This window comes from Myotis yumanensis, unplaced genomic scaffold, assembly GCF_028538775.1.
Source record: "Myotis yumanensis isolate MYYU_CA2020_CCGP unplaced genomic scaffold, mMyoYum1.0.hap1 SCAF_16, whole genome shotgun sequence".
In the NCBI taxonomy this organism is placed as follows: Eukaryota; Metazoa; Chordata; class Mammalia; order Chiroptera; family Vespertilionidae; genus Myotis; species Myotis yumanensis.
This window is the reverse complement of record NW_027223767.1, coordinates 20,159,060-20,182,566: the sequence shown is the minus strand read 5'-3', so window position 1 is coordinate 20,182,566 and position 23,507 is coordinate 20,159,060. Positions and strand designations below refer to the sequence as shown.

Sequence of the window (23,507 nt, the reverse complement as noted above, 5' to 3'; positions counted from 1 at the left end):
TATAACTACTCAATGCAGCCATTTAGGTGATATGGCAATACATCTATGATATACATCAAACTTAAAAATGTAAAATTATATATACATCAGCAATATACACAGCTTTATGGCACATATCTTTTATTCTCTTTTTTTAACATTTTTTATTGATTAAGTTATTACATATGTGTCCTTATCCCCACATTACCTCCCATCCCCCCACTCTCTTTTATTCTCTTTATTGTACTTTTCTGTATTTTCCAAATTTCTATAATGGCCATATATTATTTCTACAGTTTAAAAGAGTTTCTAAAGCTGTCTTCAAAAAATTAAAAAGCATCATTTTTAAGTATTTATGCTTCATATAAATCAACTAGAGGCCCAGTGCATGACATTTTTGCATTGGGGAGGGGGGTCCCTCAGCCCGGCCTGCATCCTCTCACAGTCTGGGACCCCTCAGGGGATGTCCGCCTGCCAGCTTAGGCCCGCTCCCCCGGCAGTAGGACATCCCCTGAGGGGTCCTTAGTGCTGCTGCAGAGGCAGGAGCCCACCACCGCTGCTGCACTTGCCAGCCCCCCTGTGGGAGCACACTGACCACCAGGGGGCAGCTCCTACGTTAAGCATCTGCTCCCTGGTGGTCAGTGTGCATCACAGCAACTGGTCATTCTGCTGTTTGGTCAATTTGCATATTAGCCTTTTATTATATAGGATTATATAGGATTTCATATTTTCTATGATTTTATTTTCTCTGCTTAGGGAGAGAGGTGTGGGTCATATTTGAAATATATAATTCAACAATATCTTATTTATCCATCATAAACAGGAAATAAGATATATGGTAAATAAATTTCACAATTAATTAAAATGTATATTTTAAACATCAAAATTTTGGTGAAACTTAGATGAACATCTATCTAAAAATATACTTTACTCAATCTTGACTGCTTAAATCAAGACAAAACAAGATTAAACCTTCTTATGATATTCAGGATCATCAATATGACCATATAATATTAGCTCTGAGGGAATACTGAATGTTAGGTGGGTAGTTGGCCTTACATTAAGTAGTCCGTAACTGCTGTTTTTTCCTTAGGACAGTTATCTACAGGTTTTCTTCCTCCTCCCTTGCTGTAAAACCATCACAGTTATCATTTCCCAGAACTATAAGGAGCCTGTCTTTAGCAGCAGTGCCACTTTTCATTCCTATTTTATAATCTTCTGAGAGTAAGGCCATTAAATGCCCAAGGCTTTAAATAAGGGTATTACCTAAAAATGATCTGCACAGAGTTGGGTAATTCTGTTCTAGGTATTCAAGATTACAATATAAATGAACTCCAAAGAGAGTGTGAGTTCTTGATTGTATCTCAAGTCTTGGTTCCTTTACTATACTGGCAGTCAAGTTCTCGGGATCAGAAACTAATGCCGTTTCTCTTATCACACCATGGAAAGAGATGTGACCAAGAGCCAAGGGACTTAGTTCTAGTTCAGGTTCTTACACCAACCAGTTTTATAACCCTCAGCAAGTCTTTTAACCTTGGTAACCTGTCTTGCATAACTTACAAGGCTCCTCTAGAAAGTTTTAGATCATGATCACAAAAACATTCTGAGAAATATAAAGCACTACAGAAGACTAAAAGATTTTTGTAGCAGTTCACTGTGTCTGTATGGCAGTGGTTCTCAACCTGTGGGTCGAGACCCCTTTGGGGGTCGAATGACCCTTTCACAGGGGTCGCCTAAATTCATCCTGAATATCAGATATTTACATTACGATTCATAACAGTAGCAAAATTACAGTTATGAAGTAGCAACGAAAATAATTTTATGGTTGGGGGTCACCACAAGATGAGGAACTGTATTAAAGGGTTGTGGCATTAGGAAGGTTGAGAACCACTGCCCTAGATCAATATAGGTATCCATTCTGAAAATTCATAGCAGAAAGAACAGAGGGAAAGAGATAATTCTTAAATTGCCAATTAATTAGGACACACTTATGATCTAGGAATAACAATATATTCCTAGAGCTGGCATCTCTGACTCCTTCCCTATACCCAATCAGTCCCCAGGTCCTTTGTGTCTTCTCCACAATCCCTCAAATCTGCCCCTTTCTTTCCATTATCACTTCACATTCCCAATTCAGGCCTTTATTATCTCACACCTGGGCTACTGTAACATCCTCTAACTCAGTGGTTCTCAACCTTGGCTGCACATTAGAATCACCTGGGAATCTTTTTAAAATCCTGATTTCTGGGCCTCATCCTCCGGAAATTCTGTTTCTTTGTTATGGGGTGGGGCCACAACATTAGTAATAAAGAAACAGAATTTCCAAAGGATGAGGCCCAGAAATCAGGATTTTAAAAAAATTCCCAGGTGATTCTAATGTGCAGCCAAGGTTGAGAACCACTGCTCTAACTGGATCCACTCATGGCCTCTCCCTCTCTCCAATTCTTCTAGCCCACAGCTTCTAGATTGATTTTCTTAAAACACCAGAGATCATATCTGCTCAAAAACCCCTGAGGACATTGCATTATCTTCTCCATCAAGTTCACACTCCTAAGCCCAGCAGTCCCTGTGCAGCCCTAGCTGCCTCTTCACCTTTATTGCCTATTACTCTTTCCAAATTCTTCCTCAAATGGGCCTAAGTCCTTCAGATATGCCTTGTACTTTTCTTCCTCTAAGTCTTGGTGAATATAGCCTTTCTCCACCTAGAATATTCTCTACTTTCCAGCTTCCAGCTCAACCTATAGAAATTTAGCCCATCCTTCAAGGGCTAGTTCAAGAGCCAGATATTTTGTATACCTCCCTTTGATTACCACAAAGGAAAAAGATGGCAGATTCTAGTTGGACACATCTGGGTTTAAACTACAGCTTCAACAGCTGAGTGTCACTGAGCATATTCCTCATTTGCTCTTTGCCTCAGTTTCTTCCATCTGTAAGATGGGGATAATAGCAATTTCCCTTGGGCATATTGTAGAGTAAATGAGTCAGTCAATCCATGTAAAGCACTTAGCATGATGTCTGGCATAGAGAAAGACGCAAGAGATTTGGAGATTGATATTACTTTTGCCATTAGTGAATTTATCTTCATCTGAATCCAGACAATACTTATCATTACAAACTGACTATTCATGTACATACAGTATCATTTCCCTCACTCTCCTTCTCTATCCTCTCCCCTCCTTTTTCTTCATCCTATCCCTGATTACATGATCCTGATAAAGTATATCTCTTATAAATATTAGTATCTATAATAGTCATTTATACCCAGTAGGTGATCAATAGATTTGTTTAATCCCTAATGAAAGAATACTGAAAAACTGACACTATTAAAATTTTGAAATTCCTATAGTAAAAACATATAATAAAATGCTTACTATAATTAATTTAAAAATATAAATTTCCAGCCTTACAAAATTAAGTTTCTCCTTTCATGACTCTCTAGATTCCTTTTGCTCATTTTTAAAAAAACCAACAACTCAACCTATTCATACAGCAAAAGATGCAACAGGAAATATATGCAATTCAGACAGCATCCTGAAACGCAGGCTAGAATACAGGGACCAGGAGACGACTCAGCTGAACTGAAATGGGAAGACAATTTAAAGGGAAAGGTAATTGGCTCATCAGTCATGTTAATAACGTTGATTGTTTCACACACACACATCAGTCCCAGGATTCCTTTACCCCCTGGGCCACATATAAACAACTGAAATAACCAGGCTAGTATAGCAAGTAGATGTAGAAATATCAGTCATTTAGCTCAGCAACTGAGCTTACCACATGACTAATTTAATTACTTATGTCAAAAGTAACTATTAACATACCTAAAGACTCTAAAATAACCAAGTTTGGTTAAGTAAGTCATATCAAGTGGCATGAATTTAATCATAGACGTAATCTTAATGTATACTAATCATTCACCTCAAGAAAAATAGTATAACTTTGTGTACATATATTATGATAGCATAAATGTTTTCAACAATGACCAAGAAAAATTATTCACTATAATACTGGTTTCTAGTTTATTTGCATGATTCTACTAATCTTCAGTTGCTTTTTAAACAAAATCAATCCTGGCAACCACTAGCCTCAAAGAGTTCACTAGTGGAGTGAATTAAGATGGTCTGATAGTATGTTAGTGACTTTCCAAAAACTGGCATAAAGTACCACATATAAGAATAAAGTATTGTATATTCAATTTCTATCCCTATGATACTTGTCTTCAGAGGACCTTAAATTGTTGTCTACCTTTGAAGGGCAATTATTTTCAAATCACAGAACCTCTGAAAAAGTCTTAGAAGTCTCCCCATTTCAGGAATACTTTCTATCACCTCCTAGACCAGTGGTTGGCAAACTGCGGCTCGCGAGCCACATGCGGCTCTTTGGCCCCTTGAGTGTGGCTCTTCCTAAGCCTTAGGAGTACCCTAATTAAGTTAATAACAATGTACCTATCTATATAGTTTAAGTTTAAAAAATTTGACTCTCAAAAGAAATTTCAATCGTTGTACTGTTGATATTTGGCTCTGTTGACTAATGAGTTTGCAAAAGGCCTCCAGACTTTGCTTGAATACTTTCAGCAATGGGCACTCACTATTTTGCAAGGGAGTCCACTTCATTGTTACAAAATTCTTGCTTACAATCATTGGAAATGAGCCTCCCTGAACTTCTACCCAAGGATCCTAGTTCTGCTCTCTGGAATAACACTAGGTAAATTAACCTATGAAATATAATCACTTCTAGAATTAGGATATATTTGTCAATTAGATCACACAAAAATGCAAAATAAAGCTTAAGGGGGGAAAGAAAGAAACCACCACTGTTTACAAAATTTTGCAATTCAGGAAACTATGTTAAAATTACAAGCCAGTCAACATATAAACATAACAGTAAGCCGATTTTTTACAGTGGACGGTGGCAGTGTTTATTGCCTATCTTTTCGCAACTTGAAACTACTAAATCCACCAGCACAGTTTAAAAAATTACAGTTCTGTAGGAAGTTCAAGACGGTTTTCCCAATTGCCCATAGTTTCATTCGGTCTGCTTCCCTCTAAAACATCTGGATTACTTTTCAATGAAAGATCCCATTTCGCCCGGCTGGTGCAATGTTTTATTTTGAAAAAATAAGTATTTTCAAAAATAAAGCCTGAAAGAATAGTGTGTGCAGGAGTGGGGGTGGGGTGAGGAACGAAGGCAAAGAAGGGCCCAGCAGGAAAAGGCTGGTTGCTGGGTATTTTCCTGCTGGAAGCATGCCTCACTGGCATAGGCATCTGAACTAACGAGCCATACAAACGTGACCCAAGAATAAGAACGCTCGTGAGCAGTGAGTGTAAGGCATAAACGTCTGCAAGATGTAAAGGAATTGGCATCGGTCGTCCTGCAGCCCCAGATGCTTTGGGGATCTCCATAGAGGAAAAGAGGAGAAGTTCAAGAAGCAGAGACCACAGCCTGCTTCTTGGGGGAGGGAAGGAGGGAAAAGACCAAGGAGTAACCACCGCTCAGCGGTCCAAGGAAGCCGAACAGCACAGAACACAGGGAAGACGGCAAGTGGCTCGGGGAAGGCAGGCAGGGAGGGAGCCTGAAGGCGGGTGCGCGGTGCTCGAATACGGGTCCACGAAATGCGTGTGGGTACGCGGCCGTGGATGGATGTAAGGGGCCACGCCGGAGTCCCACGGTCCTCTCCCTGCAGCAAAGCAACAGAGGGAAAAGGAAGGGGGAGGGTGAAGAGCCAGAATGACTCACTCCCGAAAGGAAGTGCTCAAGCCGTAGGAAAGCATGCCGCAGGGGGCTTCGGGCGAGGGCGGTTAGAGCGCGGTGCCCAGAGTGATGGGGCCCCAAACCAACGTCCCGTCGCTCCTGCAGCTCGTCTTTAAGATGGGGGGTGTGGGGGGCTCGCGGCCGCCGAGTGCCAAGGCCTGGGAAGCGGCGCGGCGCGTGCGCAGTGGCGCTCGGCGGGACCCGTTGAGGCAAAGCGGAGCCGCAGTGACAGAAGCGAGCGGAGCAGCCGCGGGGCGAGACTCACCGAGGCGCAGGGGCTGGAGGTGGTGCTGGGGGTAGGCGATCGCTGGACCGTGACCAAAGCCATCTAGGCGCTGCTGGGTTGTTCCGGGCAGGGCATTCTCGTCCCGAGTGTGAGGGGCGGGAGGGTGACGGAGCCGGAATGGGGAAAGGAGTGCGGGGTCGGGGAGAGGGGGACGGGGAGGAGGGGGGAGGAGGAGGCCGCGGGAACGGCCGCAGGCTCCGCACCCACCGCCGGCCTCTCGCAGGCTAACGCACCGAACGGGCGGCTGGCGGGCGGACTGACGGGCACGGGCGGTTCGGCAGCTGCGGGGCACAATGAGCGCTCCCAGTGCGCAGGCGCCACCTGTCAGCAACCGCCTCTCCCCTCGGCGCGCGCCGCTGCCGCGCGCTAACCCTTGAGTTGCCGGAAGCCGCCGGGAGTGTGCGCCGCCGGCCGCCGCCCCCTCCCGGTTTCCTCCCTTGCGCTGGGCTCGCGTCGTCGGCCCGCGACGGGGGATGGAGCCGGTTGGGGTGACGGGACCCGGGGCGGGGGCCGCTGGAGTCCCAACTCCCCACAGATAACCATTTTATGAGGTGGGCGCACGGCTTAACCGACCTGGGGGCCAAGAAACTGAAGGGAAACCCTGACGCCGGCACGCTTTCCGGTGGGAACGGGCTCCGCGGGACTCAGACCCCCGTTCTGAGTGGGGGTGCGACTTAGGAGCCGGACACCCTTCCGGCGGGAGCAGGGCTCGCGTTTGTTGTCCCCCTTGGGCCCGGGCTCGCGGGCTGTTTCTCAGCTTTCCCACCCTTCGGTCTCAGAGCCCGAGCATGTTGTCTGACGAGTCTTTTGGAAAGAAAGATGTTTGGCTGTATTCCCTGGGACGCTTCGCGGCCCCCCCCTCCCCCCCCCCCGTGTCCTCTCTCCCCCGGGCCCCTGTGTGAGGACTCATTCATTATTCCCGAGGTGCGGAGAGGCTGGGCTCAGTGCTGAGGGTCCAACCTGCCATTTACCTGCCGCCTGCTTCCTGCTGGGAAGACATTGAACAGGATGTGCTTCTAGATGTAGAGGTTTCTTCGCCTCGTTTCTAGATTTCATTCTTTCGTGGACACATGTGAAATGGAGACGAACTATTCTAAAGGAATCCGTTTCTAAAAGACAAGCCGTCCGCAGCACCTTCAGCCAAGGAGATAATGGAACATCAAGATTAAAAAGTGGGGAAGAATGCACTGTGCAAATACCGTTGGTCACACAGAGAGCACTGACAGAGCGATTTCTCAGTTTGAGTGGATGCGCTGGTGGGTACCAGCAGACATAGCAAAGCTGCAGAAAACGCATTCCGGAGTTTGCAGTCACTGAAGCCCACCCGCTCCCGTTGGCCACTCAAACTCTAGCAGCGGTTCTCAACCTTCTGACCCTTTAAATACAGTTCTTCATGTTGTGACCCAACCATAAAATTATTTTTGTTGCTACTTCATAACTGTGATGTTGCTACTGTTATGAATCGTAATGTAAATATCTGATATGCAGGATGGTCTTAGGCGACCCCTGTGAAAGGGTCGTTGGACCGCCAAAGGGGTCGCGACCCACAGGTTGAGAACCGCTGCTAGGGTCTCGTTGTTGCTTTCACTCTGACGGGACTGATGAGCGCTTTCTAGCTTCTGGATGGGGACGTGCCACGGGAGCCCCTGCGCGAGCCTTTGTTCTCTCCCCGGGGCCCTGCGCTTGACATAATTGGCAGGGAGGTTCCAGGAGAATCAGACCCCAGGGTCCCCTGCTGTACTGTCCTATGGAGAGGAAGCGTGCTACAGAGAAGCCAGCTGGTCGTCTTTTGCCCCCTGGTGGTGGTCAAGGATGCCTGCGAGACAAAAGTGAAGGAAGATGTATGATTCACAGATTCAACTACCTTGACTTTTCCCCAGAGCTACCTGGTAAACAGGAAAAGAGTAGATAAAAGTTCAGAAGTAAGAACTCTGGATCAGTGCTTAGAAGACCAAACAGGCAGCTGTATGCAGAGCCAAGCGATATACATAGCTAGAAGCTGAATGAACTCAAATGAAACACATGTGGCTTATAAACCAAGGAATCATTCTAGAAAAAGTTATTCAAATCAGTAGGTCTTAGAAATGTGCTTATATGTTCACTTTCTCACTGTTTCAGAGACAGCAACACTACTTTTGTGTAGCAATATAATCTTAAGGAATTCTTCTGGAAGACGAGAGAGAGAATTTCATTAATCTTACAGTGGGAAAGAGCACTGCCATAGGCTTCTAATTTCAGCTCTAAAACCTTAAGCAAATGGATGAAACTTTTTGAGTTTTCGTTTCTTCATTTCTACAATGAAGCTCTAACTCACAGGATTCTTGTGATCAAATGAGATGGTGTATGGTAAAGTGCAGTATAAACTGCAAAGCCTTGTATGTAATTAAGATCATTCGTCTCTAATGTTTGTTCCAAGTTCAGTTAGCTTTTGGTAAGTGTACCCTATGTGTAGAAAATAGCATCTAGCAAAAAGGGAACAAAAATAACTATAAAGATGATTCATGCCTTAATAGTAGGAAAAGTAGATTCGTGGTTAGGATGTCTCATCTGTAGGTAGGCATAGAATATTTTTATACAACGTATCTGAGGTGATACAACCTGATCCAAATTGGGATTATAAATTCACATTAAGTTTGTATCAGGAACTTAATTTATTAATTTACAGGGGAAGTATCTCTTCCTGGTATATGAGTTTTTAAGAAAACGAAGATTTAGAAATTATTGGTGCATATTCTTTAGCTTATTCACCCTTAATTGAGAAAATATTGAATGTGTATTATATGTAGACACTTTTAAGAACAATATAAGAGTCTATCTACCTCTCTTAACAGCCTCATAGCCTGTTAGCTGGGGAAACCACATCAAATAATGACACTAGGGTTTAGTGGTAGTATGGCTTGTCACCACTGCTAGCTCCCAAGGGAGATATGAAATGTAGATATGTACAAAGTGTTTTAGACACACAGAGGAGAAGGTCTAGGCAAATGTGGTCTTCATGATATTGGATTTAAAGCTTTGGCTGCAGATCCCAATATAGTTGCTTTGTGAACTGAGCTGGATCACATGTGAGCATTGAAATCTATGCTCTCTGCCCCATTTATCCCTATTTTTCCTTGGGCTCAACCCTGGTTCCTATTTGGTCTTTGGGTGATCTGAGAGAGAAGGTCTCTACTTCAAACAGAGAGAAAATCCTAGAATCCTCTTACTATACTGGTTGAATTCGAGAAGAGAAACCAAGAGCAATATTCCCACAAGCGTGTGCCAAAAAGATAAAAGTCCTCCTACTTCCATTAATAGCACCTTTATTCTTCTCACCCATGATAATGACCTGTTTGTGCTGTTGGAGTTCAATTAATTCTTAATTTGTATCATTTCTTCTTTGGGGGTGAAATTATAGGGGAAGTTCTGAAATTCCTGAGACCAGCTGGTTCTTAAGCTTTGAAACCTGATGAAAACTATTCATCATCTCTCCAGAAAGATACATTTCCATATTTCATACATTTACTAAAATTAATTGAGGTTAAGAATCCTGATCTGAAGTTTAAAGCAGTGCTTCTCAATCTTTTTTCATATCCTAACATCCATAGAAATGATATTTGTGTAGCACACTAGGGTAAATTAAAAAGGCAACTGTATGGGCTGGATAGAAAAAGTTGTTTTCTTTATATTATATAATGAGAAAAATAAGATAAACATATTAAGGATGATAAGTATTAATTTTATATATGCTTCTAAATAAATTATTCTAAAAAATTTAGTGAAAAACATGAGATTGTATCTGTAAACATAACTTTTTAAAAAATTTTTGTATTGATTTCAGAGAGGAAGGGAGAGGGAGATAGAAATAGAATCATCAATGATGAGAAAGAACCACTGATTGGCTGCCTTCTGCGCACCCCCAACCGGGGGTTAAGCCCACAACCTGGGCATATGCCAGGGGTGGGCAACCTTTTTATGAGTGCGTGCCCAAATAAGCAAAATCTCTGACTCAAAATTCTTCTGCGTGCCAACCCTAATTTTTTGAGAACATGTTATGCCTACTTGATATCTCTTAAGGTGTACATATGTGAAGAACCTTAAAGAAATAATAAAATTCAAGAGACAAAAACACAGTATATGATGATGAAAAATACATTTATTTTTTATTTTTTTAATTTCTTTATTACAAATGTGTCCTCATCTCCCCATTAACCTCCAACCTCACCCCCCCCCCCCACACACACACACTCATGCTCTCATCCCCCTGTTGTCCTTGTCCATTTGTTTGGCTTATATGCATACCATTTATTTTTTAATGTATACATGTACACTGATAGTCCGACAGAAAACTTTGTGACTCCATTTGATATTATCAGTGGGACTTTTGCTGCTGCATCACTAATGACAAAGATTTTACATCAGGTTTATATTTCATGACCTTCAGAGATATGCACGAGCTACTACTTTCATCCGTCAGGATACTCCTATTACAAGACTTAACAAAATTCATCACTGAGAACAAAGATTCACAAGCGTATGTGGATGAAAACATGGAGAGTAACGCTGTTAAAAGTTTTTTAAACAAAAAATTTTCTGGAATGGCATTCCAAGTCCTCAGTGGTCCGTTTTTGACACTTCTCTCTGGTACTCGTGTCTCTAATCGCTTTTTTTTTTTTTTCAATGTTTTCCAAGTAAACTCCAAGGTCAACAAATTTCTGCTTCCAAATTGAGCTACTCTGAAATTCAATCAACTGCATTTCAAAGTTAGCCATGTCTATCCATGAAAACATTTGTAAGTTTAGTTCCTCCAGTTTCATGCTGTCTGGAAACCTCATGAATTTTGCTGTCTCTTCTAGTTCTCTGAATTTCGCAAATCTTGAGAAGAACTGCTCAGTAGTTGACTCGATGATGTTTAAAAACAGCTTTTAAAGGCTTTGACAGTCTGTTCTGTCATCTTTTGGCAGGTCTTTGATGTGCCTCTTGAGGTTTGGGAAATATCTAAATCTCTCACCATCCACATCCCTCTTAAAGACTTCCAGTTTCTTTTCAAAAGCCTTTATGTAACCAAACATAACATCAAGTGTCTTGCCAGTTCCTTGTAATTTAACATTTAAGTCATTCAAATGTTCACAAAAATTGTAAATGGAAGATTATCAGAGAGGGTTTCGCGTGGCAGCAAAAGTTACTGGCGTGCCATGTTTGGCATGCGTGCCAGGGGTTGCCCACCCCTGGCATATGCGCTCTACTAGAATAGAACCTGGGACCCTTTAATCTGCAGGCTGACACTCTATACACTGAGCCAAACCGGCAAGGGCTGTAAACATAACTTTTTAATGTAAGGTTTTGTGATTGAAATAACTATGTAATTCCTCAAAAAGAGAATTTAACAATGACCACTTGGTAGTCATTATTATTATTTTATGTTTTTATTGATATTTATTTATTTGAGGGGGGGGAGGGAGAGCGAGTGAGGGATAGAAACATCAATTGAGAGATAGGTAGTCATTGTTGATGAGAACTTATTTTATATAAATAGGTGAGAAATTTAAAACACTTTCACAATGATTCAAAATTTACAAGTATAAATTATATTTGACTCTGATAGTTCTTTTTTCCTATTTGCTACCTCCTGCTTCCCAGATCCAATTAGTATAATGTCTTCAATATACTGGAGCAATTCAATGCTGATTGGAAGGCTGAGATACTCTATCTTTTGGGGCTATAATATCGCAGAGAGTAGGAGAACTGATGTAATTGTAGGGCAAGACTGTGAAGTTATATTGTCATCCCTGCCTAGTAAAAGCAAATTGCTTCTGGTGTTCCTTGCTGATTTGTATGGAGAAATAAGCATTTTCCAGTTCAATAGCTGCATACCAAATGGTAGGGGTTATGTTGATTTATTCCAGTAAAGATACTACCTATAGAAGAGCAGCTCTTACTGAAGGCATCATCTGATTAAACTTATAATAATTTACAGTCATTCTCCAAGATCCATCCACCTTCACAGGCCAAACAGGAAAGTTAAATTGGCAAGAGATAGATTTCATCACCTCTGCTTCTTTCAGATCTTTATTGGTGTCATTAATCTCTATAATCCCACATTCTGCTCTCCCAAGAAAGCAATAATTTTTGTTTACTCTCCTGGTATGTGTGTATGTGTGGGAGGGAGATTTCTAACATCTTTAACTTGATCCTTCAGACTATAATGGCCCTTATTCCAGGATCAGAGAGCCAATATGGAAATTCTGCCAGTTATCAGGTATCTATTTTAATTATACATCCAGGAACTGATTAAATCACTACATCGTGGTTCTATGGACCCACTCAGCCCCCTGTGAGTCAAACTTGAATTATGACTCTATCTCTCAGGGGTTGATGGGGGAATAAGAGGGACATATGTAATACTTTCAACAATAAAGATTTTTTTTAAAAAGACTCTGTCTCTCACCTGTCCACCACAAGCCCCCACTTAAACTGGTAGACTGCAGTGGCATTTTGGGCCCCCAGGAATTAACATCAGTTTAGTGCCAATGTTTAGAAATCTCTAAAAACCTGGACATTTCTTTTTCCCTAGCACACAATCATTTTACAAAATGGCCAGATGTCCCTTATGGAGAAGACACAGAGAAAGATTTTCAGTGTATATTAATGGCAGTGCTGCAGAATTCTCATTTAAGGGGATCCAGCCTTCCTTTCAATTAAGAGGCTTAGGTTTGGAAACTGGGTAAAAGGTCTGAATTTTCCACTGTGGTGACTGAAGTAATATTTTTTCCATCATATGTGGATTTTTAATATTATGTGTAGATGATCAATGTTTTAGTAAACTGGCCATCTATTTTATTCCTAGGACCACCATGATCATTTAGCCACAAAGATCACTAAGGGTCAAAATACCTGATTACCACTATATCTATACTTCTCTTTATGGTAAATATACCCACCTTGTCTTTGGTGGTTAAACACTGACATTGACCTCTGATACTTTGAAATGGATCATCCCATCATGCCTAGCTTATGGATGAAAGCCACCATAGAGCTTTCCAAGGATGCAAGTACTCCCACTCTCTAATGTATTTTTCAGTGCCTCAGTAATGTCACCAGAGTCCTCTAGGGAGATGTACTTGGGGTAGTACATGTGCAGGTCATATGTGATAAATCTATTTCAAAATTCCTATCTCCCTAAGCCTTTGGATCTCTTTATGTTATGTCAGGGAAGTTCTGGTATCTCAATTTGAATAAACATAGGCCACTGTGGAGTCTATGTTTTAGTGAACTCACCAATGGTTAGTGTCACTCCCAGCTATAAATGCTAACACATTAAATCCTTACTTTCTGGTAAGTGTACCCATAACAAGAAATTCTAACCAAGCCAGTGTTATATTCTGTGCTCCTTGCTTTAACTCCCTTATAACATACTAGCACACATTCCCTGGGTTTCTGCCACTGTATAAGCAAATAGTGAAAATCTTTTGCTATAAAAGCCATTTCCTCCTGGTCAGACTTTGTATTTACCCTGTTGGAGCATTTTAAGATCTGATTTTAGTTATGATTTTACTAGAAATAAGAGGTGGTTGTTGTGAGTCTTGAGGAAAGTGGGCATCCCCCTGCAAGGCTATTGCCCAAGATGAGATTATTACATTTTCAATTAAGAGGAGGTCAGTCTCCACAAATACGGAGAAAAAACTGCTTCCATTGGCAAAAGAGGCTCAGAGTGGCTCATGTGTTTGAGATTATCAGTCTCCTAGTCTAATTAAATGTCACCATTCCAAATTTCAGGGTCCCTCTTCTTACCAATCAGTGCCCCAAGTTTCACATAAGTAACGTAGCTAGATTGTGAATTCAATTTATGTTATAAGTCTGCAACCCATAATTCTTGATGAACCCTTTATCATTAATTATAGAACCCGTTATCATTAATTATATAATGAATTTGTTACAGTTTTTGGCTTACAGCCAAAACAACAAAAACTATTTTGTTGTTGTTGTTAATCCTTATCAGAGGATATTTTTTCCATTGATTTTTTAAGACAAAGTAGAAGGGAGGAGGAGAGAGAGAGAGAGAGAGAGAGAGAGAGAGAAACATGATGTGAGATAGACATATTAATTGGTTGCCTCCCGCATATGCCCCAACCAGGACTAGGAATCAAGCCTGCAACTGAGGTACATGCCCTTGACCAGAATCAAACCTGAGACCCTTCAGTCCATGAACCAATGCTTTATCCACTGAGCTAAATCGGCTAGGGCCTTAGCTTTACTTTTAAGTGTTCATCAAGAAAGGGTTATGTTCAGCCTTTTTTCTTCTCTAGCTATTCTTACTGATGAGCTATACTAGCAACCTCCTACAAAGACATTTTTCTGTCAATACCCAGAGGATCAAGACTCATAACAAATCCAAGTAAATCATATATCTTTTAGTAGTCTGAGTAATCAGAATAATGTATGATTTCTTTTTTATTCTATGAAACCCCTTCCTCAAGGATAATTGGCTGCTCTTTCATGTATGACTGACAGTCTTGCCAACCAAGATGCCAAATGCTACAATTGACCAATTTACAAATCTATTGGGAGTGTGTGTGGAGAGTCCTAAACTAGATTTACAAAGGCTAGCTGACAGCCTACAACCTAAGTGGAATGACTCTAGAATCTTACGGGTGGGAGTGTGAGGTGTGCAGAATGATATACACTTTGAGTAATTCAAATGCAAACTAATGCTGTTTAGACTAGACAATGCTTCTATCATTTTCCAGTGGACTTGATTCTGCATAACTTCCTACAAATGCATCATAATACATTTCAGTGGCATTCAGATTCTTACTGGACACTTCTGTCAGGCTATCAAGCAGGTAGCTTAAATGTAATGCCTCCAAACTTAAATTTGTATCATTCCTCAAACCTGTTATTCTTTCCTTTACTTATTTCAATAAATGCCATCACCATCCATTCACCCTTCTAAACATGAAAAAAAAAGAAAACACTTAGTGAGCCTTAACTAACCTCTTCTTTCACTCCTTAGATCCAATTATGCCCCAGTTCTGATCATTGTCTTTGTTTGGGTTCTCTCAGAACAGACCCTGATCTAAAATGTTGAGTACAAGTTCATTTGGGAGATGGTTCCAAAAAAACAATGGTAAGGGTGTAGGGAAGAAATACAGGAAATGAAGGAAGCTTGCATTATTGAGTATCAAATGCAATATTGGGCAACTGAAGCTCAATGCCATTGGGTAACTCTGGGAGACAGAATAGAACATACCTCAGAAATGCTCCACCTGTGAGACTATGCAACTTCCTATTTATCAATGGCTGAGGGCTTCTCAGATATTAATTTCCAAGTTCTTCTGGCCTGTCCCACATTTGGACTGTCAGGAAGTCCTCTGAGAGAATTGCAGATGCTTGCAACCAGAAGCCATCTGCCTGTTTTGTAAAGGTGAAGCTGAAGGGATATGGTTTGGGTACTGACAATGTCTGGCGGAGCCTAGAGTAAAGTAGAGTGCGGGGTAGTGAGGCATTCATCTCAGGTGCAACATTCAAGGTGCAAACTTTACCTTGATTCTCTTTCCCCCACCCTATTCCTTCACACTTCCAGTCTTTGCTGGAGGAGTTAACTTTAAAAACATCAATTTGATCACATCTGTACTATGTTTAAAAAACACACATAGAATAAAGTCTAAACTCCTTACGTTAGCATGAGTAACTCTGCAGATTGAAAATTTACCTTTTGTGGACCCTGAGAAAAAGATACCTGCTAAGAAGGGTTCCTGGTGGCTTAACTGGGCTTTAAAAAAACCAAACACACACACACACACACACACACCACCACCACCACCACCACCACCACCACCAACAACAACAACAACAAACAAACAAAACACATACAAAAAAACAGAGCCCAGCAGCCATTTCTAAACAGGGGCCTCTCATGCAAACAGCATGAAAATCTATTTTTCTGTGAAAAATTCCCCGATCTCTCTGGGAAAATATATTATTTATTCCTCTGTGTTTCTGGACATTTTGTATGTACCTCTACTTTTGCACTTTGCAAATTGAGTTGCATCTGTTTATTCACTAACCTGGGAACTCTTTAAAGGCAGGCCTGATTCATATATATTTTTTAAAATATATTTTATTGATTTCTTACAGAGAGGAAGGGAGAGAGATAGAGAGTCAGAAACATCGCTGAGAAAGTAACATCGATCAGCTGCCTCCTGCACACCCCCTACTGGGGATGTGCCAGCAACCAAGGTACATGCCCTTGACCGGAATCGAACCTGGGACCTTTCAATCCACAGGCCGACGCTCTATCCACTGAGCCAAACCAGTCAGGGCTTGATTCATATTTTTAACCCCAGTGTCTACCTGCATATAGAAGGCACCCAAAAAAGGTTTATTGGTTTGCATTTATCTGGTTGTTTTCAAACAAAACAGATTTTTAAAGAAATGGAAGGATGCTTCTTAGCAATTTCAGGAGATGGGACACTATAAGCAAAGAAAGCAGTCTGTGAGAATGTACAATTGGGACCTATCAAATAAATCTAGTTTATATATGAACTGCTTCAAAAAGGCTTCAAGGCAGCTATTTTTAAGTGTTGGAATCTGTTGTCTCCAAAGGCAGTACTTTTGGTTTATTCAACTAAAACATGTGTTATGTTGATAAAAAGGTGAATACTCTAGTACATTATAAGCATAATATTTCAGATTAAAGAGTCCCTAGATTGTAACTGCCCTAGAGACAGAGACCAGGAATATAAAATTTACTTTCTACATAGCACAAACTAGACTAAACATACACAAACTCTTAAATGAATTTTGGCACAGAAGTGATTTTGATAATCTGTGGTTGAATCTATAGTCATTTGCAATGAAGTGGGGACCCGGTAATTATCCAATTTAATTCCTTAATATGAATAAATAAAACAGATAAATCACATTCCTCTCAGAATGACCCTTCAAAAAAAATGCTTTTTAGTGAGATTATTATTCTAATGTCTGTCAGCCTTTCTCACATGAATTAGGTAGCCATCAAAGTTTCACTTCACCTCATCTTGATTGTTATTTCAAAAATTAATAAGGATGACAATGTTTTTAAAAATTCAATTGCATTACTGTTGCTGGTGGGTTTGTTTTTTTTTAATGATAATAGTGATGATTACTGGGGTGAGTTTTCCTGTCTCCCTGAGCACTAGCCTAGCATTAATCTAGCTTTGGTCAGTAATAACAGAAATAACAGTATTACAGTTTGAAAAATTTAACAGTTGAGAACTCATTACCATTCAATAGAATGGTGGGATGTGGTGGGGGTCAGGAGAGATTTTGATCTTTCAGAGTACTTTGTGTTGTTTATTAATGTTGTCTTTCTCTCTTTTTGTTATTAATAATGGTCTGGTAATACTTTCCCCTACCATTTGATGATATTTTTTGCTGGTCCAGATGAGTGAGTCACCATCTCAAGAGGAACCCAAACCTGCTCAGGTACCTGGCCTAAATAGATGCCTAACCATTTAACCATGAGAGGATTTGAGACTAGTTTTCTTGGAAGAATTGAGATGAAATATCATACTCTATCATTTAATTAATTCTCTTTTTAGTTGAAGTGTTCTGCATCAGATTTTAACAAAAATGCAAAAAGGGATCAACTAAAAAGCAGTGGCCTGCTTCTAGTTAGTTGATATTCCTTATCCTACATAATAAAAGGCTAATATGCAAATTGTCCCCTTGCAAGTTCGACCAACCAGGAGTTCGACTGCTCATTATAACATGTGCTGACCACCAGGGGGTGGTGCAGAATGAAGGGAGAACCTGGCTGGCAACTGGCAGCCAGGGGAGGGAAGGCCCAGGCCAGCAGCCAAGAGGCCCCAATTGGCCCTGATTGCTGGCCCCGGCTAGGGACCCTACCCATGTACGAATTTCATGCACCAGGCTTCTAGTATATTAATGAGCCTGTTACTGTTTGAATTTGTTAATACACTACCTTGGTGTGATTTTATTTGGTGTGATGTTTACTCATTATGTGAAAATTTTAAACATAAAAAGCTGCTATACTAGAGTATAAGGCAGTGGTTCCCAAACTTATTTGGCCTACCGCCCCCTTTCCAGAAAAAATATTACTCAGTGCCCCCTGGAAATTAATTTTTTTAAAATTTTAATAGCAATTAAACAGAAAGATATATGTATTAATGTTTCTACCTTTTTCGTAAAATATAGTAAAGAAAGGTGTAAATTAGAAACATTGAAGTTTGAAATTATGAAACTATTTATTGAACTCAGAATAGAAAGGTAATACAAAAAAAAGTTAAAACAAATGCACCTGTGGCCATCACCGCCCCCCTGGATCGCTGCAGCACCCACCTGGGGGCGGTAGCGCCCACTTTGGGAATCACTGGTATAAGGTATTAGTTTATCAACAGTTCCTTCTGGATAACACTTATTAACACTGTTTCCATTTTAGGAAAATGGAGAAGAAAACAAAGAAAGGAAACAGGAAGCAACTAACAGGAATGAGCCTATTGAGGTAGAATTTTCATAGAAAGTCAGATATTAATGCTGGAGAGTAACTTGGACAAATTAATTTCCTTATAAAAGAAGGAAAAGAAAAGATGTGGGTATTCAGACAGATAAATAAAATGGCAAATGGAAAATTAAGCTGACTCCTTTGAATCAGTTGTAGGACGCTTCCATAGATAAATTATTTGTGAAGAGCTATTATGAATTATATATAAATAAAGATTGCATTCTAAAATCAGAACTACTACCCTAAATACAATAACCACCAGTTTTTAGGGTAATTTCATGATCATTCTGTACTTTTCATGTTAATCATTTAAGTAACTTTGTGTTTAAATAAATGCAAGACATATGAGAAAGCATTTTACAGTAAAGGGAGGCAACTGAAAATAGTTATATGGATTCACCATTAAGTTGATTAACATGAGTCTCTAAAATATTCTATTCTTCTTCTTTTAAAAGAACATTGTCATAAGTACAAAAAGCTATTTTGCCACTATTTAAACTAACCTTTAATTTCCTCAATTCAGATGAAATGTTTTCTTTCACCCACAAACATGGAAGATGATTCCAATAGTAAAAGAAATATTTTCAAAAGTCTGATTGCACTATGCTGTGAATTATGTTTCTAGAAAGTATTGTATAATTGAAATATTAATGTACATGTAGCATAATATTCTTAGCATATTACTTTGTTAGCAATAGGAATATGTGCTTACACATTGAGCCAATACGTTTTATCTTGTGAATGCAGTAAATAGACTGATTACTATGTTGCTTCTAATATATAGCATTAAATCTTAGCAAAATTAAGTAGGAATGTTTGGCAACTACAAGGTATTTATCTACATTCTTTAATTGGGAGAGTTGATGCAACTTTGAAGAAGAGCAACTCATTTTGAAAGGCTTCTTTTTCTTTTCAGAGTTCACAGAGTTCAGCACTGAGTTCTGCATTAGATTTCAACAAAGATGGGGAAGAAGAAACAACAGATGAAATCAAATCTGAAGGTAAAGAACTAGCCATTCCCCTACAGCAGCAATTTTTAATTGGTATGCTGTGGCAGGCACACTAACTAGTGTGCCACAAGAAGTTTTAAAACATGCAATACCTGACGATTTAGTTGGGGCACTGACCCTTTTCCCTTAGATTGTCAAATTTAAAAAATGACAACATGACAATAGCCATCAGGTGTGAATGAATCAAATTGTACCTATATTTTTTTGTCAAATCGGCAAAAATACTTTTGGTGCACTGCAGAATTTTAGTAATTAGCTTATGTGTGTCATAAGATGAGAAAGATTGAAAATTGCTGCTCTGCACAACAGAATTTAAAACTATTATGTAGTTTTTATTAGGGATACATTTCTCAGGATTTTGCCCTTTAAAAATATAATCCTAGGAGTATTTTAAATGCAGTTTGGAAATAGTTTGAAATGTATTCCCTTTAACTTCTATTAATACTTTTAAGGCAATATTATGACTATTCATCTTGTACTAAAAGAGGAAATTAGCTAAGATTGGGGACATACCAGGAAACCCATTAATCCTATATATATAACTAGTATATATAATAAAAGTGTAATATGCTAAGTGTCTGACCATTTGACCAGTCCACCAGTCACTATAATGTGCACTGACCACCAGGGGGCAGACACTTCAACTGGTAGGTTAGCTTGCTGCTGGGGTCTGGCTGATCAGACTGGGCGAGATGGGCCAGGCAACCCTGGAGCCCTCCCACAGTCCCTCCCAGGCAGCCAACCTCCCGCGGTCTGTCTCCAGCAGGCTGACCCTTATTGGCCCTGCTCGGGACTGGGCAAGACAACCCGATCACTGGCCAGGCTGAGGGACCCCACCGGTGCACGAATTCGTGCACTGGGCCTCTAGTACAAACATAAAGTGAGGAGCCATAGTGATTAGGCCTGCATATTGTTTTTCTGTTTTTTCTTTTTACCCTTGTACCTGACCACACATTTATTGTTTGACTTCTAGCCCCATTTTTTCTTTTTACCCCTGTACCTGACCACACATTTATTCTGTTTGACTTCTAGCCCCATACTTAACTGAAATCCCCCATAATTATGCAGATTGAAAGAGCTCCCAGGATGTGCTCAAATACATATCTTTGCATAGAAAATACTGTGGTTAAATATACCATGTGAATTTTTCACTTCTTTGTCTTGTTTTACTTTTTAGACTATGAGTTTAACTTGCATTTTGAGAAATCTTTTTTTTTTTTTAAACTATCAATTTGCTCAGCTCTGTTCTCATTACAGAGCCTAAGATTAAACAAAGTTTTGTAGGAAAATGCCTTTTCCTGTAGCTATTGAATTTATTTCTAATAGCATTAAGTAGTGTTTCTTTTCCTCTGCTTTCACAGTAGTCTTTCTACATTATGTGGAAATGTTAAGAAATCCTGATAAGACCAAGCCAGCTGAGTTTCAGACAGGGTCTGTGTTTAAAGAGAACATCACACATCTAGTTGAATAGCCCTGCTGGGTCAATTTTCACTAATTTAATCAGGAGCCAGCCCCACTAATGTTACATGCTTTCTTGTGAAGAAAGAGTCTACTAAGGCTTATTATAATGTGGATTATAATTCATTCCTACTTATGTCCTTAAATAGGGTTGTACCGAGGCCATGCTCAGCAGTGGGCTATGCACTAAGTGCAGGAAATGATAAAAGTCACTTGTAAGGCTGGACCTTTCACACAATATGAATAAGGAATTACTTAGTTGAAAGCATTTATGCCCATAGTGCGTAAATGAATAGGTCTTTGTATATTAGAAGGTGGATTAATACAAGGGTGAAGGTGTGTATGTTAGTGTGTATGAAAGGCTATTAATTCTATGAAGAGTTTAGGAAGAAAATCCTGAAATAGAATATCAGTGCCTAGCATAGTACTAGGCACAAAGTGAGATATCAATGATTATTTATTGAATGAATGTACACATGAATAAAAACATCTGTAAAAGGTTTAGGAATGTCCAAACACAGACCTGCTTTTCTTTTTTAAAAGTACCTGTTTGAAACTATATTCAAATGAATCTGAGTTAATTTTTCCTTGGGGCTGTGCTGTAATTTATGATCCTTGAATTCAGAGGTCACTCAATCAAAAGACAGTTGTATGTAGGCTTAATCAGAATCCTGATTTATTGACCCTGCTATTGCTGTACCTCCTTTTCTTTTATTGGTTTTATGGCCCTACGAGAGAAGTGTTTGACTAGAGTTATAACCAAACACACATCTATTTCTCTTCTACATATCAGTGGGGACAACGTAAGCACTAGGATTATTGCTTAGCAACTTATAATATCTAAGAATACTAGAGGAGCACTAATAGGTTGTAACGAAGATAGAGAATGCCCTAGTTCATGTGGGGGTTTATAATGGGTTGTGGCAGATGGGTAGATATTAATTTGCTATACATCTGTAGCACTACTTTTATTTATTTATCTTTTAAAATATATTTTATTGATTTTTTTACAGAGGAAGGGAGAGGGATAGAGAGTTAGAAACATCGATGAGAGAGACACATTGATCAGCTGCCTCCTGCACACCCCCTACTGGGGATGTGCCTGCAACCAAGGTACATGCCCTTGACTGGAATTGAACCCGGGACCCTTCAGTCCACAGGCCGACGCTCTATCCACTGAGCCAAACCAGTCAGGCTGTAGCACTACTTTTAAAGCAGAAGGAATATATGTCTTGCATTATGCTGGAAAGGTTCGAAGCAGAGAGAATACACTAGAACCTGCACACTTTCAAGAACTGCTCTTACACACTTATTTAAAATCAAAGTATATTAATGAGCAGTGTTACAAAACAGAATGGATTTCCTTTCCCAAAAAAAAGTGGTCAATTTTTTTCTAAATCCAACCGAGATGTAAAAGGAGAGCATTATACTACCTTCCACACTTCCCCATATTGAAATAAGAGAATTAGCCAAAAAGGAAATAAAAACTTGGGAGGGAGGTTCGTAAATACTATCTACTATTGGGTATAAGACATTGTTTAGATTAAATATTGGCTTTTCAAGGGTTTCTCTTTTTTTAATATATTTTATTGATATTTTACAGAGAGGAAGGGAGAGAGATAGATAGTTAGAAACATCGATGGGAGAGAGACATTGATCAGCTGCCTCCTGCACATCTCCCACTGGGGATGTGCCCGCAACCCAGGTACATGCCCTTGACTGGAATCGAACCCTGGACCCCCCAGTCCGCAGGCCGACGCTCTATCCACTGAGCCAAACCGGTTTCGGCTCAAGGGTTTCTTTAGAGACTACTTAGACTTTTCTGACAGTCTCCCAGATTTCCTTATTTTTAGTGATCTTGACAGTGGTCAGGTTTGGATCACCATCCATCCCTGGATCTAAATGGGTGAGGTGCCCTAGCTGGTTTGGCTCAGTGGATGGAGCATCAGCCTGCGGACTGAAGGGTCCCAGGTTCAATTCTGGTCAGGGCACATTACCTCCCACGAGGAGGTAAGAAGGAGGCAGCCGATTGATGATTCTCTCTCACCATTGATGTTTCTATCTCTTTCTCCCTCTCCCTTCCTCTCTGAAATCAATAAAAATATATTTAAATAAATAAAATAAAATAAAAAATAAATGGGTGAGGTCAGTATTATCTAAACCAAATGGATTAAGAAAGAAATTTGGGCAGACAAAAATATCTATCATTAGAGGTCAGGTGGGTGGCTCAGTTGGTTGGAGCTTCATCTGGTACATCGAAAGGGTTGTGGGTTCAATTCCATTCAGGTCATACCTGGGTTGCAGGTTCAATTCCCAGTTGGGGTGGGTGTGGGAGGCAGCCGATCAATATTTCTCTCTCACCTCAATGTTTCTCTCTCTCTCTCTCTCCCTTTTTTTCCCTCTCTCTCTCCTTCTCCCTTCCTCTCTCCCTAAAATCAATAAACATATCCTGGAGTGAGGATATATATTTTGGTGGAGAAGAAGTGATCAACCATGCCACATGCTGCAGAGAAATAGAACATGTGTTAAGGAGTACTAT

General features: G+C 40.2%; 2 protein-coding genes across 4 annotated transcripts in view; one reads left to right on the top strand and one right to left on the bottom strand.

The window, feature by feature from the left end:
* SSH2 (slingshot protein phosphatase 2) overlaps positions 1 to 6,176 on the bottom strand; it is a 216,444-nt gene extending 210,268 nt beyond the window's left edge. For 2 of the 3 annotated variants that reach the window (XM_070394823.1, XM_070394826.1), the window contains exon 1: positions 5,996 to 6,175. In XM_070394823.1, the coding sequence (XP_070250924.1) occupies positions 5,996 to 6,058 (63 nt within the window). In that variant the 5' untranslated portion in view covers positions 6,059 to 6,175. Of the gene's footprint in view, positions 1 to 5,995 lie in introns of all 3 variants that reach the window. The other variant, XM_070394824.1, reaches the window with a different exon arrangement.
* EFCAB5 (EF-hand calcium binding domain 5) overlaps positions 5,940 to 23,507 on the top strand; it is a 94,717-nt gene continuing 77,149 nt past the window's right edge. The window contains 4 exon segments of the mRNA XM_070394829.1: positions 5,940 to 6,026; positions 17,420 to 17,461; positions 18,438 to 18,500; positions 19,417 to 19,501. Coding sequence (XP_070250930.1) covers positions 17,420 to 17,461; positions 18,438 to 18,500; positions 19,417 to 19,501 — 190 coding nt within the window. The 5' untranslated portion in view covers positions 5,940 to 6,026.